The 15,000-nt window shown below is 40.1% G+C and overlaps 1 protein-coding gene across 1 annotated transcript in view; it reads right to left on the bottom strand.

The window, feature by feature from the left end:
• LOC147031407 (neuronal PAS domain-containing protein 3-like) overlaps positions 1-15,000 on the bottom strand; it is a 160,484-nt gene that overhangs the window by 104,994 nt on the left and 40,490 nt on the right. Inside the window, exon 5 of the mRNA XM_085862600.1 lies at positions 8,354-8,472. Coding sequence (XP_085718726.1) covers positions 8,354-8,472 — 119 coding nt within the window. The remainder of the gene's footprint in view (positions 1-8,353; positions 8,473-15,000) is intronic.

The raw sequence follows: 15,000 nt of genomic DNA, 5'->3' as shown, positions 1-15,000 counted from the left end.
ATAAACCATTATTAGAAATGTTCCCAGTTAGTTTCCACCCTTTCTTTCATTGGTCCAGCATGGTTCGGATCTGAGTTTTAGCCGGGTCTTTGTTCCCGTTAATCTGCTCATCCGAGCTGGCATGGATTTGGCAGTTCCGCTCGACTGCACCAGAACCGGAGTTGGTAGTCGGAAGTTGGAACTCTACCACAGTCGGTGGGGTGACCCGCTTCGAGCAAGACGTGCCGAGGGCATGGTTCCCCGGTAGACGACACCGCATGGTTAATTAGGTAAATTGGTTCGAGATAAAAAGACCCTACGCTACGCGGTGGAGTTATTGGCATCCACGGTCGATTAAGCCACCCGAAGCCTCACAGAATTATCCGAGAGCGATGGCCTACAATTCCGGGGAGTCTGGTGAGAGACGACATAACCTCCCTCACCTAGTGGTCGTTCTCACCACCGGACCCCGGCCCACAATATATATATATATATATATATATATATATATATATATATATATATATATATATATATATATATATATATATATATATATATATATATACACTGCCTTCCCTCTCCCTCTCCTTCTCCCTCTCTGTTCCTTATGCACGGCTACATCTTATAAGTTAAAAACTCCAAACTCAGGGTACAAATACAACTGTGTGTGTGTGTGTGTGTGTGTGTGTGTGTGTGTGTGTGTGTGTGTGTGTGTGTGTGTGTGTGTGTGTGTGTGTGTGTGTGTGTGTGTGTGTGTGTGTGTGTGTGTGTGTGTGTGTGTGTGTGTGTGTGTGTGTGTGTGTGTGTGTGTGTAACATCGGGGATTTTCATTTCCATTTTTACAGGGGCAAAACTCTTAAACTCTTAAACTCAAAACAAAACTCTTAAAGAACTCTTCTCACGGATAAATTTGTCCTCCTTCCATTCTCCCCAAACAAAAAAACGGAGGGGTCTGTCAAAGCCTATAATGTATGTGAGATTTCTAGTGGGAAGGGACATCATGACATATGGGGGGGGGCAAAGAGGAGGGGGGAGAGGAACGTGAGGCCGGGGACAGGGAGGGGTGGGGAGTAGGGGTTAAAGCACTCTATCCACGGTTAAATTTGTCTTCCTTTCCTTTTCCTTCTCACCCAAAATTTTTGGCAAACACGACGACTAATTGCTCTATCAATGAAGCGATGGCTCAGCTATGCTATTAAATTATAAATTGAAACCATCCCCACATCTTTCTGTGAATAATGGTTGTTCCCTGTCTATCCCTGTATCCATATGCAGTGATTTTGTACCGCATGTTGTGCATTGTTTCCATGCATGAATTTGATCAGTGAGATATTAAACATTTACTAAGCATGCGCGCGCGCACACGCAAGCAAACACACACACACACACACACACACACACACACACACACACACACACACACACACACACACACACACACACACACACACACACACACACACACACACACACACACACACACACACACACACACACACACACACACACACACACACATACACACACACACACACACACACACACACACACACACACACACACACACACACTTCAGCTCATGTTTGTAGTGATTGTGAACCCAAATGCAGACATATTTCGATTGTTTTGAGTATTTTTGTTGTAGCAAACATATGGAGTGTCTGTGTCATCCCAACATAAGTCCCACCGATGTATGATAAATGTACAGGGGTGCAAATTAACATTTTTTTTATCCACCGGCCAGTAGGGCCGGTGACTAGAAAAAATTACCGGCCCAGCAGAATTTCTACCGGCCCGATAAAATAAAAACAAAAGTCACAAATTTGATATCAAACACTTTTAATATACTCACATGAGTGAGTTTAATGAGTGAGGTTGGTTGGATGAGTGAGTTTGATGAGTGAGGTTGGATGGATGAGTGAGTTTGATGAGTGAGGTTGGATGAGTGAGTTTGATGAATGAGGTTGGTTGGATGAGTGAGTTTGATGGATGAGGTTGGTTGGATGACTGAATTTGATGAGTGAGGTTGGTTGGATGAGTGAGTTTAATGGAGGAGGTTTGCAGAATGAGTGAGTTTGATTTAGGAGGTTGGGTGGATGAGTGAGTTGGATGGATGGATGAGTGAGTTTTATGAGTGGGGTGGGGGTGGGGGGATGATGCAGGGAGGAGGAGGTTGTGGGTGATGGGGGGACCTTTTTGTGGGGGTGATGGGGGGAAGGGGGTTGTGAGTTGTGCTGGAGGGGGGCATTTTTGTGGGTGATGGGGTGGTTGTGGCTGATGGACAATTGGGGGGGGGGGTTATGGGTGATGGACGATGGGGTGGAGGGGGGGTTGTGGGTGATGGACAATGGGGTGGAGGGGGGGTTGTGGGTGATGGACAATGGTGGGGGTACTACTCGTCCACCCAACATCACATATAAACTCACTCATCCACCTAACCTCACCCATCAAACTCACTGATTAACCCAACCTCACCCATCAAACTCACTCATTCACCCAACCTCACCCATCAAACCAAAAGCCTCATCAAACTCACTCATTCAACTTACCTCACCCATGAAACACACTCATTCACCCAAATTCACTCATTTAACCAACCTGGGCATGAGAAAATGCGTCCAAACCGCGCCAAACCGTCAAATCTCGCGCAATCACGCGTGATTTGGAACGAGATGAAAACAGACAAAATGGCCGCCGCAGAATTACCGGTGATTTCTACGGATTTCTGCGGACATAAACAGTAGTTCTAGTTGAGAAAACTAGTAGAGAAGCGAGTACAAATTGTACAAAATAACAGGAATCACCGGTGATTCGCCAGTCGGGCAGGTAAGGCAGTATTGTGTACCCGCCCAGCACAAAAGTTAGACGCCATTGGCGACCGGGCGGCCGTTAATTTGCATCCCTGGTGTATGTTCATGTTGAGGTGTATGGAAGAACATAAGAAACATTATGAATTGGAGAGTTCATAGAACATGTTCAAAAACACAGTGTCTAATTATATACTTCAATTTTAATAAAATAATGATTTTAAAGATTGTTTTAAAAAATCCAGTTACATCAGCACGATTGAAGCAGTCTTATACACCACTCTATATAACATGTCCAACCACTGCAAAACTGGAGGTTCTTGGAAGTATTTTGAAGGTGATCTCTGTTCTACATTGTTCAAGTAAATAATTCAATTGAAATAAAATAAAGATTGTAAAAGTTGTTTAAACAAATTAATTCTGTGTTTTACTGATATTTTATGGAGTGTTTATTACACCACCCTATCTAACACATTACATTAGTTATTTATAACTGTTGTATATGGTCTTTATGATGGCCTTAAAGAGTAAGTTTTCTGTTTTGAATGATTTTCACTTTTGCTTGACTGCAAGGTAGGCAGACAGAGTAAAAGCATTATCTCACTTCTTATTGCGCATATCCAATCAGGACGATTTCAGAGATAAAGTACTGTTCAACGGCAGGTTTGTCTTCCGATTCATATTCCGATTTGTGTTTGAAATATAATGTTCAATATAAATGAGTTGTTCCTCGATTATAAACCGACGATAATAAACTAATAAGACAGATGGATGGACGGACAGTCATGAACCATTTGCTCATCCCCGCTTTTTGCTTCATGTGCAGGGGGTTAATTATGTGATAGAATGCAAAAAAAAAACACATCATTGTATCTCTTTGGGTTTGGTTGTAATAAATTTTTCAAACCAGAACAAGCCTGTACTTTGTTCCTCAACTTAAAGTCCTTCATATGAGCTTGACTGCAAGGCAGGTAAGTTTACCCAATCAAATTATTTTAATAAATCAATGTCGTTAAACTCATTTTACTCTCTGTTTTTCTATAAGTGTCAGGTGCATGCAACAACTCAAAAAATTCCTTATTGAACCTCCCAGTTTTGAGCTCTTTCAATGCGTTGAAGAATAAAAGGCTTCCTTTATTTTTTTTTTCTTCTTTGTTTTCCTATCGTGGTATTTTTACCAAGGGTTCTGCTAGTAATAATGATAATGTTAATGGTATATACTGATTGTGAAAATTATAATAATAATGATAATTATAATGGTACACAATAATAATGATAATGACTGTCCCATAACGTTTTTAACATTTGAGCTTTTGTCATCAAATTTTCAACAAACCCTTATGATGAGAATTGAAGAACACTAATTAAAAATTGATAAACATTTTTTTTTAGCTGTTGTTTTCGTCAAGTTTAGTTGGAGTACAATGCGAATGCTGATGGGCTTTCCATTTTGGGATGCTTTCTAGTTTTGTGGTACTTTCACCGAGATTGTGCAAAGCAAATCAACAGGCCTTTGGTGCATCCAGCCACACATTCAGAAAAGAGTTCTGCACAAAAAAACAATTAGAAGAGCGGGCACGGAGGCATACGGCCTAATCAAACAGCCATACAATCGATTGTGTTCACAGCTGGAGCAGAAAGTGCAATTACAATATGCCAGTTAGCATGTGGGAAAGAACGACAGATTGCCTTGGTAAGGCTTAGATAGCAAGGAAAAGGTGGCAATTCTTTCACCCCAATTTAATGTCGGCTTAGCCTTTTCTGGGCTAATACACATCCTCTCCTATATTTACATATACATATATATATATATATATATATATATATATATATATATATATACATATATATATATATATATATATATATATATATATATATATATATATATATATATATATATATACACACACACACACACACATGTCCAACTTCCATAAATTCACATTCAAACTCACCTGCATAGGCCCTTGAGGAAATTCCATCAGCAGTAAATCTTCATGCAAAGACCATGTTTGTTTGGTTAATTTTATACTGTATAAACTTTAAGAAAGTTGTCAAGTGGTAAAGAGTGCAAGACTCCTGCTACAATCGTGACATATTTAAAATAAAACTACATACAGTCCATGAAGACTGTAAAATAAAAATTTCACAACAAATGTTCCATCAACTTAAAATAGATACTTATTTTATCCAAAAGTTCACATCTGCAAGATATTTGTCATCACAGGTATCATAATAAACAAAGTCGTGAAGCTGGAATTTTCCTCTCCAAGGATAATATTTTTGCTTGGTCAGCCAGAGCAGCATCTTCTCCTTGAATAAGTAATTACTCTACCAAATAATGAGCAATGATTTGTAACTACAAGTGAAACTACAGGAGATATTGAAACATTTTAAGATGCAATAAGCTCAAGAAATGTTTAAGAAATTGCTCAACTTTTAAAGAGCTAATTAAGTTTTTATTTTATCTTCTATAGCATCTAAGTCTCATGGAAGGGCAAATGCATTTGCAGACATCTACTTTTACAATGCTTGTTAACAATCTTTCATGTTTATTTTCGTGCAATTTTTCATCATGTTTTTAAATTTTATCGCAATGAGCACATGTTCATTGCAATTTCATGACATGAAGGCATGAAGCCACAGTTCAAATTGATATCGGCTTACATCACTGCGGGTTGGTTTGTTTCGCATTCCCATCTGAGCATGTGGATCACAGGTTCATATACCATGAATTTTGTTGATTTTTTTATTATTTATTTCTCTGCAAGATGGAGCCTCATGGAAGAGTGAGGTGCCAGAGGGGACAAACTGACAGAAGTGCAATTCTTGGATGCAATAGCAAAGGGAATGAACAATTTGTCCATTGTCTACTCATGTCCTTGTAATACATGTCAAATACAATGATGTCTCCTAACATCCTCATCCAGCATATGATAAGAGTGCCGATCGTGTACAGGCTTTTCTTTTGGCTGCTGGTTACATCATTGGTTGAAGGCGTGACTATGCCGCTGATGCAGTGCCCCTATTACCAGTACACTGGTGCTCATTTCGCTGACCTTGGAAGAATGACAGGTTGAGTCAACCCCCTGGTGTTAATTCAGCAGCCAATGGGGCTCAAACTCAGGACTCTAGGATCCCAAGCCACCCCCCTAAACTGCTAAGCCAACGCCAGGATATATGATAAGAGTGCAAGCTCCATCATGAGCAATAGGCATTTCCAATCAAAAAAGTAAAAAACATAAAATCCAATTGTCAAAAAGTAATTGAAGGTTTGGAAGCTTCAATGTTTAATGAAGCCAATGCTAAATCACAGTAATAGTTGACACCATGGTGCTGTGGGCCAACCAGCTGGAATTCCAAATCATGACTTCAGCAGAAGTTCTCAACACTGATCAGCAAATAGGTGCAATCCGTACGTGACACGATGCTCAAATTCAAAAAGAGAGCCCCAAATTTTTTCTGATGCCCCTTTAACATCTTCTGGCTGATACAGTACAATTTTCTCATGAGCAACACGAAGTATGATAAAGGAATTCATAGAGTGTGATTTGTAAAGGGAAATTGATTTTGAAAGTTGTATTTTTGTATTACTTTGGGCATTTAAATGGTATTGAGAGATATTGTCAAATATTTATTATGAAAAGCTTTACATTTGATTTGTACTGTGTTGCTATTAGATATAACCTGAAATATGTGCTGATTTAGTCGTATGTTGTAGGAGTGTGGCAACACACGTCATGGAGGACTCCATACAATGTTCCAGTTGTAAATAGCTTGGAAACAGCTAATAGCAGCAATAGCAGTATACATGTATAACATTAGCACGAATAGCAAAAACTTGTATAACGTTTGAATATTTTAATAATATGTGAATCTGGGGTTAAGAGGTTGGGGGGAGAGGGGGGTGGTCAGAATGTATGCCTGCCTATCTTTTCCATAGTATACTTTGTATTTACTCCAGTTAATTATAGACCATATGTCAGTATTTTCGGATTACAATGTTTTCTATTATATGCTATTCTGACAACACGGGGCAGAGGCAACAAACTTGCCTTTGAGTTGTCGAGTTTTATTCTCGACATGACTATAAACTTTTGAGTTTGTGCTTCACATGCAGGCAAAGTAGACCATCTATCAGATGGACGTTATCCTGGGACCCTATCTGGTAGTATTTATTGGGTGTAGATGTTAAAGATTCCACAGGGTCTTTTGATAAAGAGTATGTAAGATATTGCTGACATCCTGACCAAGTTCCAGGGTGTCTCAATGTCAACTCCTGCCATAACTAGCTCTGGCTTGGCCCAGGGACTATCAGGTATATTTGCTGATAGAAATGCTAATATGGCACCCCCACATTCTTCACCGTCATGGGAAAGTTGGATCAGATATCATAGAGAGTATATATTACGACTATTATTGAGATAGAAATCTCGGATTCACTGTTGTTTATCTATAATTAAAGTCTCTTACAGAAAGAGGAAAGTCAGAATACAAATATAGTACATCTCTTTGTGTCCCCACATCTGCTTGTAACACATATGAATCGTAAGGCGGAAATATGCAAAACGTTTTAATATTTCAAAGCGTCCTCGTTTGGCATCGTGGTTTACATAGATGCTCCAATAATGTATCGAAGAGCATCCACTTATTTAAAATGACAGGGGTGGGGTGGAGAAGGGATGGGGGAGAGGACCCAGATGTCCCACTTGTAACCACTGCTGCTGAAGATGGACAGAGGTTATGTTTTCACCCCTGCCTGTTTGCCTGTGAGCACGATATCTCAAAAAGTTGTGGACTTATTCGGACGAAATTTGGTGGACAGGTTGAGTGAGTGACAAGGACAAATTGATTGGGTTTGGGTGAAGATCCAGATCTGGATCCAGTTACTGGAATTTTTAAAGTGATTCTTCACCATTGAGAGATAATAGGGCCAAAAATGATATACTGTATAGCACGATATCTCAAAAAGTTGTGGGCGGATTCGAACAAACCTTTGTGTATAGGTTGGTTGTGTGACAAGGACAAATCAATTAGATTTTGGTGAAGATGCAAATCCAGACATGGGAATTTTATTTAATTTCCTCAAGTGATTCTTTACCATTGAGATTTTGGGCCAAAAACGATATATAGCATGATATTTCAAAACGTTGTGGACGAGTTATGACAAAACGTTGTGGAGAGTTATGACAAAACTATGTTGACGAGTTGGTTTGGTGATGAGAACAAGCAGATTTGATTTTGGTTCAGCTCTGGATCCAGATCTGGCCAATCAGTGGTATAAAAAATGTAAACTGTTCAGCCTGGCAAAGGTATGCATTCTACTGAGTGCCGTTCTAGTTTTTGACAATTTTATTGCTCATGATGATGATCTCTATCCATCTGATTTTGTGTTGTTGAGAAATATGGATCTCTGCAGCTCTCTCCCTCCTTGCCAAAAATCACAAATCTTGCCAGGTAATAAAGCATGAAACATGCTTCAATAACTATTCTTTAAAACTCAGAAAATAATTAATGGCACGGATTAAAAGCAGCATAGAAAATAGGATTATGACACATACCTTGTATCCTGAGGTCTTGACATGAAGGCCACGCTTAGTCAGAGTAGACTTCATGCGGATGAAAAAGGAGCGGTCCAGTGGTTCAGTAGGGCTCATAAAAGGACGAGGTGGGATTTCATCTACAAAACACAACACCAAAAGTCAAACCCTCAGCTTGAACAGCTGAGAAACAAGTTGGATTAGCCAAGGTCTTTATATTGAATAGGCAAGAAATGTTGAGTTGTAATGTTCGGGTTATTTGAGTGGGTCTGTATTTAGTGTGTTAATTTAACGTACTTTAAAAAATGGTTCTCTTCAAAAAGATACAATACATAAATACTATGTAAGTAATTTGCATATATTATAAATAAATGTAAAAGCATAACCCATAATGCTGCCCAATTTTAAGTGCAGACCTGCCCAAATTGACGGGCTGACGTTTGTAGACATGGGGTAATTGAAAAAAGTAAGCTTATTTATATGCAAATGAGATGGTTTTAGAGGTTTTAAGGCGGGGCTGGTAAAAGAGCAAGAACTTCAACCCAATAACCTTCACACGGCAGTGACTTTGTGAGTGGCGGCCTTGCAGCAGGGCCAGGGGGAATGGCAAAAGAAAGAAGAGCTAATTAAGATTTTCATTTCAGAAGGAAATATTGATTAAACTCTCTCGCTTCCACAATACTGTGACAGAATCTCGAGCAAAGTGCAGATTATTGCTGTGCACTTGCAGATTCCCTTTGCTTGTCTCGTGCCTTGTGAACATTTCACTCTTTCCAAGTAGTGGTCCATGATGCTGCCTTATAAAGATGTTTTTGGATTGACGACTCATTACCGTTGAGCTTTACCCATTATCTTTCATCTATTATGTGATGTAAAGTGGTTGGTCAATTCATTGCTAATGCTGGATTTTCTTTCCCTTTTATTTATTGATCTATTCACCATTTGTTTTTCTTCGCTCCACTTCTTCATTCAAATTCTGATGTTTAAAATTTGATTACTACAAAATGTTGATAATACAATGTCAATTTAAAATGGTAGATTTAGGGTTTATTTTGATTACTGTTTATCAACCAAATCATTTTGTTTCCGAATGCCTGGATATGTATGTGAAAGTAAAACTTCTTGTGGTCCACTTATTTTTTGTGTGCAGCCAAATTTTATGAATAGGCTAACAAAAAAGCATTTCATTCATTTTGCAATATTGTAAAAAAAATACGAGGCGTTAGGATTAAAGAATGGCAAGGCCATTAAAACAAGCAGTATTTTGGGGTGGTGGCCCATCATGGTACTGGTCTGTGGAGAGCATGTATATCCACTCTCCACCACAAAAAAGCACCTAACACTTGATTGTTGTTGATGCAATTTATTTATGTGACATCATGGGGCACAGATGAGGTGCAAAACTCTCACAGGAGATAAATGTATGTCCATTTCATTGTGACCTAATCACATAATGCTGCGTTGTGGCAAATGTTTTCACATAGGGATCCAATGTGGAAGTTACAATCTCAATATCGAGTATGTTCATCTTCGCCAGCAATCACTGCATTGCACCTTCATCGCATTGGAGGTATACATTACATACATTGGGACCATACTCTGTGCAGAGCGTTGGTGCTGCCGAAGCGGTCTCCTTGGCTATTGGGCATAATCCTGGACAGGTCGCCACTCCAACACTGGCATTGGATGCATGAGCACTCAAATCTGAGCTTCCATGCCAGAATCAGCTCCTCTTACAGCTCATCGACGGTCAATGGCTGTGGCTTGGCATAGTTTAAACATGATGATCAATGGTATCCAAAAGATGTTCAATTGAATTTAATTCTGGTGAGATAGCAGGCTGGGCATCACGACGTTAATTCTGGCATTGACAAAATTCTCCTGTTCGAATGGCCCTGTGAGCAGGAGCATTATCAAGCATAAAGATGATTCCTGGACCATGTTGTTGAAGGGTAAGTAACACATGTTTCTATAAGATTTTACTAATGTACCGATTTGCTGTCTGATTGTCATGGATATGGATCAAGTTGGTTGAAAAGGTTTCAGCAATAACACCCAACATCATGACACATCTGTGTCCAAAATTTGCAGATTTCTGGACACAAACTGGGACATATCGCACATTGCTTCTTCTGTAGACATACGCATAGCCATCATGCTTTTCGAGAAGAAACCTGGATTAGTCATTGAACACAACACTTGCCCCTTGCCCCTTGGACTGTGTCCATCAGATATGCTGATTTGACCATTGCAAGCGTGCTTGTGCCATGGTGCAAATGTTGAACGCTGAACATCCCTGCATCATGGTGACCAGCCTGGATCCCTGCATCACAGTGATGGCTTAAGACAGTGTTGACCCTTATCCTGCAAAGTCAAGGGAGTATGTTTGCAGTACTCTGGACAGTTTTAATTCGCCTGTGCAGATGAGTCATGCGAATGTATCAGTCCTGAGTTGGAGTCATCATATATATATATATATATATATATATATATATATACATATATACATACATACACACACACATACATGTTCCAGACATTCCCGACTCCATGAGAGCATCAGTTAAATTTGTTTTTTCACAATTATAGGTCATGATTGGTTTCCTGCTAATCTTGATAAATCACCGAGAGAGTAGCCTCCACTGCTGCGTGGCAAAAACGGCCTGTTCCAAGTTCCGTACGAAGTTCCGCATGGATAAAGTACATGAAAAGGAGAACCACAAAGGCTTACCTTTAAATATACAGTAGTTATTAAATGTGGAATTCAAGTGAAGAAATAGCGAAATTTAATTCAAAAATATATCAAGCCACTGAGAACACAAAATGTCAGTCTATGCTTTTCACAGCTCAAACCAACATGGAGGATCTCCGAACACGGGGTCGATGTAGGTTATTATTCATAGTATTTTTTTTTATATATATGTATCGACGAAGAAGTGAGCCTGGTGTTAGCGCAGTGGCTTGGGATCCAAAAGGTCCTGAGTTCAAGCCCCGTTGGGCCACTGAATTAATACACAAGGGGGTTCACAGAGCCTGTCATCCTTCCGAGGTCGGCGAAATGAGTACCAGTGCACTGGGCCGGTGTATACCCCGGTTAAAATAGGTGTACCATATCCCTGTGTCGTAAGAGGCGACCAGGGTTGCGTCAGGAAGGGCATCCGGCGTAAAACATGTGCCAAATCACTATGTGGATCATACGGATGATCCGCTGTGGCGACCCCTAAAAGGGAGCAGCCGAAAGAAGAAGAAGAAGAGAGGAGTATCGACGAAGAAGTGATGGGTGGATAATGAAATCAGATCACACAAAAAAGTTCAACAAAGTGATTACGTATAAAAATGGAATTGCACACCATTTTCATTGGGTGAGACACCACTCGAGGCACCGCATGGCACCACGGGCCCAACACTGTTGGTCGATGTAAGATGTGTACGTTTTTCTTTTTTTATATGTATCTATGTCAAAGTGATGGGTGGATAATGAAAGTAGATCACGCAAAAAGGTTAAACAAAGCGATTTCGTCCAAAAATGATATTGCACACTTTCAGTGGGCGAGGCATTTGAAGATATGAGCGAGGAAAGTGAAAAAAAACATTTTTGAATGCTTTATCATGAAGAAATCGGTGTGGCCTGTTCCAAGTCAAGGCATTGTTGAACAGACAAAAAAAAGATGGCAAATTAAGACCCCAGCGAGGGACAGTGAGGTGACCAAGGATGAGCTGTGATAAAGGATAATTAAATAAGGCCATGAATCAACTTAAAAAAGGGTGATTAAATTAACCCAAACACCCAATTTTCATTAATGAATTCCCATGGAGTTCCTTTCAGATGCATGCAAACTTTCAGGCCACGAGATTTCATGGTTTTGAAGTTCCAGAGGAAACACATACACATTGACACAGACTGACATTTATTATTACTAGTACATGCCCATAAAAAAAAGAAAAGAAAAGAAAGAATAAATAAATATTCCAACCGCGAGCAACAAACAACAACCACACAGGCCGTTTCTTCGCTCTCGCGTGCCCTTACGTGCGTGGCACGGAAGTTCGCATATCACAGTTACGATGATTCGCAATTTAGGTTTTAATGGCCAATTATTCAATTAGCGCCAAATTATTTTACCTTTTCGCAATGTCGTCGCAAGGAAAAAAAAAAAAAAGAGAAAAAAATTTACTTCCTGGTTCGGAGCATACCAGCACTCTGATGTTACCGAAATTTATGCACCGTCTAATTTGAAAACGATCATAACTTGGGGCATTGTGTTTATCTATAAATGCGCATAAGAAATCGAGAAATTATTAGAATACACGAAGTCATCACTCTCCGGAAGCCCGTACGTTGTAACCCGTAATGGGGAATGCGGCTGAGCTTCCCTTCCCCATCGGCCACGCCCACGCAGCAACGTGTCTTGTCATTGGTTTGGGAAATAAATGGCCATAACTTGGGAAGCACTTGTCCGATTAATATCAAACCTTGAAAAAGCACATCCTCAGGTCCCCAGCAATATACCTGGCAAGTTTCAATTAGATCGGATCAGTGGTTGTCGAGAAACAGCGGTCACAGACACGTACACACACAGACACAGACACAGACACAGACACAGACACAGACACAGACACAGACACAGACACAGACACAGACACAGACACACACACAGACACACACACAGACACACACACACACACAGATTGCTGGAATTATAAATAGATATCAACGAGGGTGAGTCAAAAAGTATCCGCTATATATTTTTATTTAAATAATATAACTACAATTGAGCATGCGTAAGAGCATCATTTTTCAACATATTTAGTCCATCAGTTCACAAGATTCTGTATTCCCTCAGAAAAAAAGTTTTTGGCTGAGTGATGAGCCACGCATGCACCGCTTCTTTCACTTGTTGGTCACTGGTGAAGTGGTGGCCTCTTAAAGTGTCTATGAATGGACCAAACAGGTGAAAGTCTGAAGGGGCCAGGTCAGGACTGTCAGGAGTATGCTCCAACACCTGAAAGTTCAATTGCCAGAGGGTTTCTACAATATGGGCGGCAGTGTGTGGATGGGCATTGCCATGCAACAATGCAACAATTTTGAAAGTAGCCCTTGGTGTTTCCATCAAATAGGTGCTTTCAAATGGTCCCGAAATATTTCACAATAACGGACACTGTTTACTGTTGTACCCCCCCCCCCCTCTTCATAGTGTTCCAAAATTGGGCCTTGTGACTCCTAGAAAAGGGTGAAAATCACTTTTCTGGCCAATGATTGACTTTTGAACATCTTTTTGACTGATGATGTTGAATGTTTCCACTCAACACTCTGGTGTTTGCTCTTTGGCTCGTAATGGTGGATCCACATCTTGTCTCCAGTGACAATGCGTCCCAAAAAGGCATTCCCTCCATGATGAAAGCGGTTCAAAAGGCTTGGCAGATTGTCACACGGTTGCGCTTGTGCTCTTCCACGAGTTGTTTTGGAACCCATCTTGCAGAAACTTTATGACAACCAAGTCAGTTGTTGATGATTTCGTGTGCAGAGCCATGACTGATGATCAATGTTGTGCCAGTTCATCAATAGTTGACCGGCTATCCAGAATCATGGCGCGGACTCGTTCAATGTTTTCTTCTGTTGCAGACGTGGATGGGCGTTCATATCATTCATCATCAGTGACACTTGTGCAAACGTTTTTGAACATGTTAATCCAAGTGTACACACTCAGCAGTGGTAAAGCACTGTTCCCATATTATGCTGAAAGTTTGCGATGGATTTCTGCACCTGGTACACCTTCAGTTCACAAAAATTGTATCACTGCACGCGGCTCTTCTTGGGTGCAAACGGACAGAGGAACGGTCATGGTAACTCCCTTACAGCGACACAACTACTGACTGCTCAAGGTTGAAACTGCCTCACAATGACAGCAGACAGTTCGTGCTTGTACCTGCATGTACAAGAAGCAATGTAGTCAATGCAGCACAGTTCTTAATAAATCATTGTGTGTGTGTGTGTGTGTGTGTGTGTGTGTGTGTGTGTGTGTGTGTGTGTGTGTGTGTGTGTGTGTGTATAAATATATAGCAAAATAATGTGGCTTTTCTCACCCGATAAATGCATCTCACTCACTCACACACACACACACACACACACACACACACACACACACACACACACACACACACACACACACACACACATATATATATTGTAAGAAGAGTAAAAACACATTGAGCATAAAATAATAAAATCTTTGTTAAAATCCTGATGGTTCTGAAGAATACTCTCGTCCATCCTCAGAGGTAACAAGACACCAGATATGCAGCTGTAGAGACATTAGCTGTACTTATTAAGTTAACAAAGATTTTATTATTTTTGGCTCAGCATGCATTTACTCTCCATACAAGGCCTCCTGAGCTGCATGCATATATATATATATATATATATATATATATATATATATATATATATATATATATATATATATATATATATATATATATATATATTGTTGTGGTTGACCAAATTCGCAAACCACCATTCAGGTCCCTTAGGTGAGATATCTCGGGAAGTATATGTGTAGTTAGGCCCAAACCCGTTGTCTAGAGGGAATAAATGTCATTCATGAGGGCTGCGACTCTTCAGGATAGCCGTTTTTCTTTTACTATCTTTATTTTGGACCAGCCGCCAT

The sequence above is a fragment of the Eptatretus burgeri genome, chromosome 2, assembly GCF_056783735.1.
Source record: "Eptatretus burgeri isolate ZD-2024b chromosome 2, Ebu_testis_v1, whole genome shotgun sequence".
In the NCBI taxonomy this organism is placed as follows: domain Eukaryota; kingdom Metazoa; phylum Chordata; class Myxini; order Myxiniformes; family Myxinidae; genus Eptatretus; species Eptatretus burgeri.
Note: the sequence above shows the minus strand (reverse complement) of the source record. Positions and strands in the feature narration are given on the sequence as shown.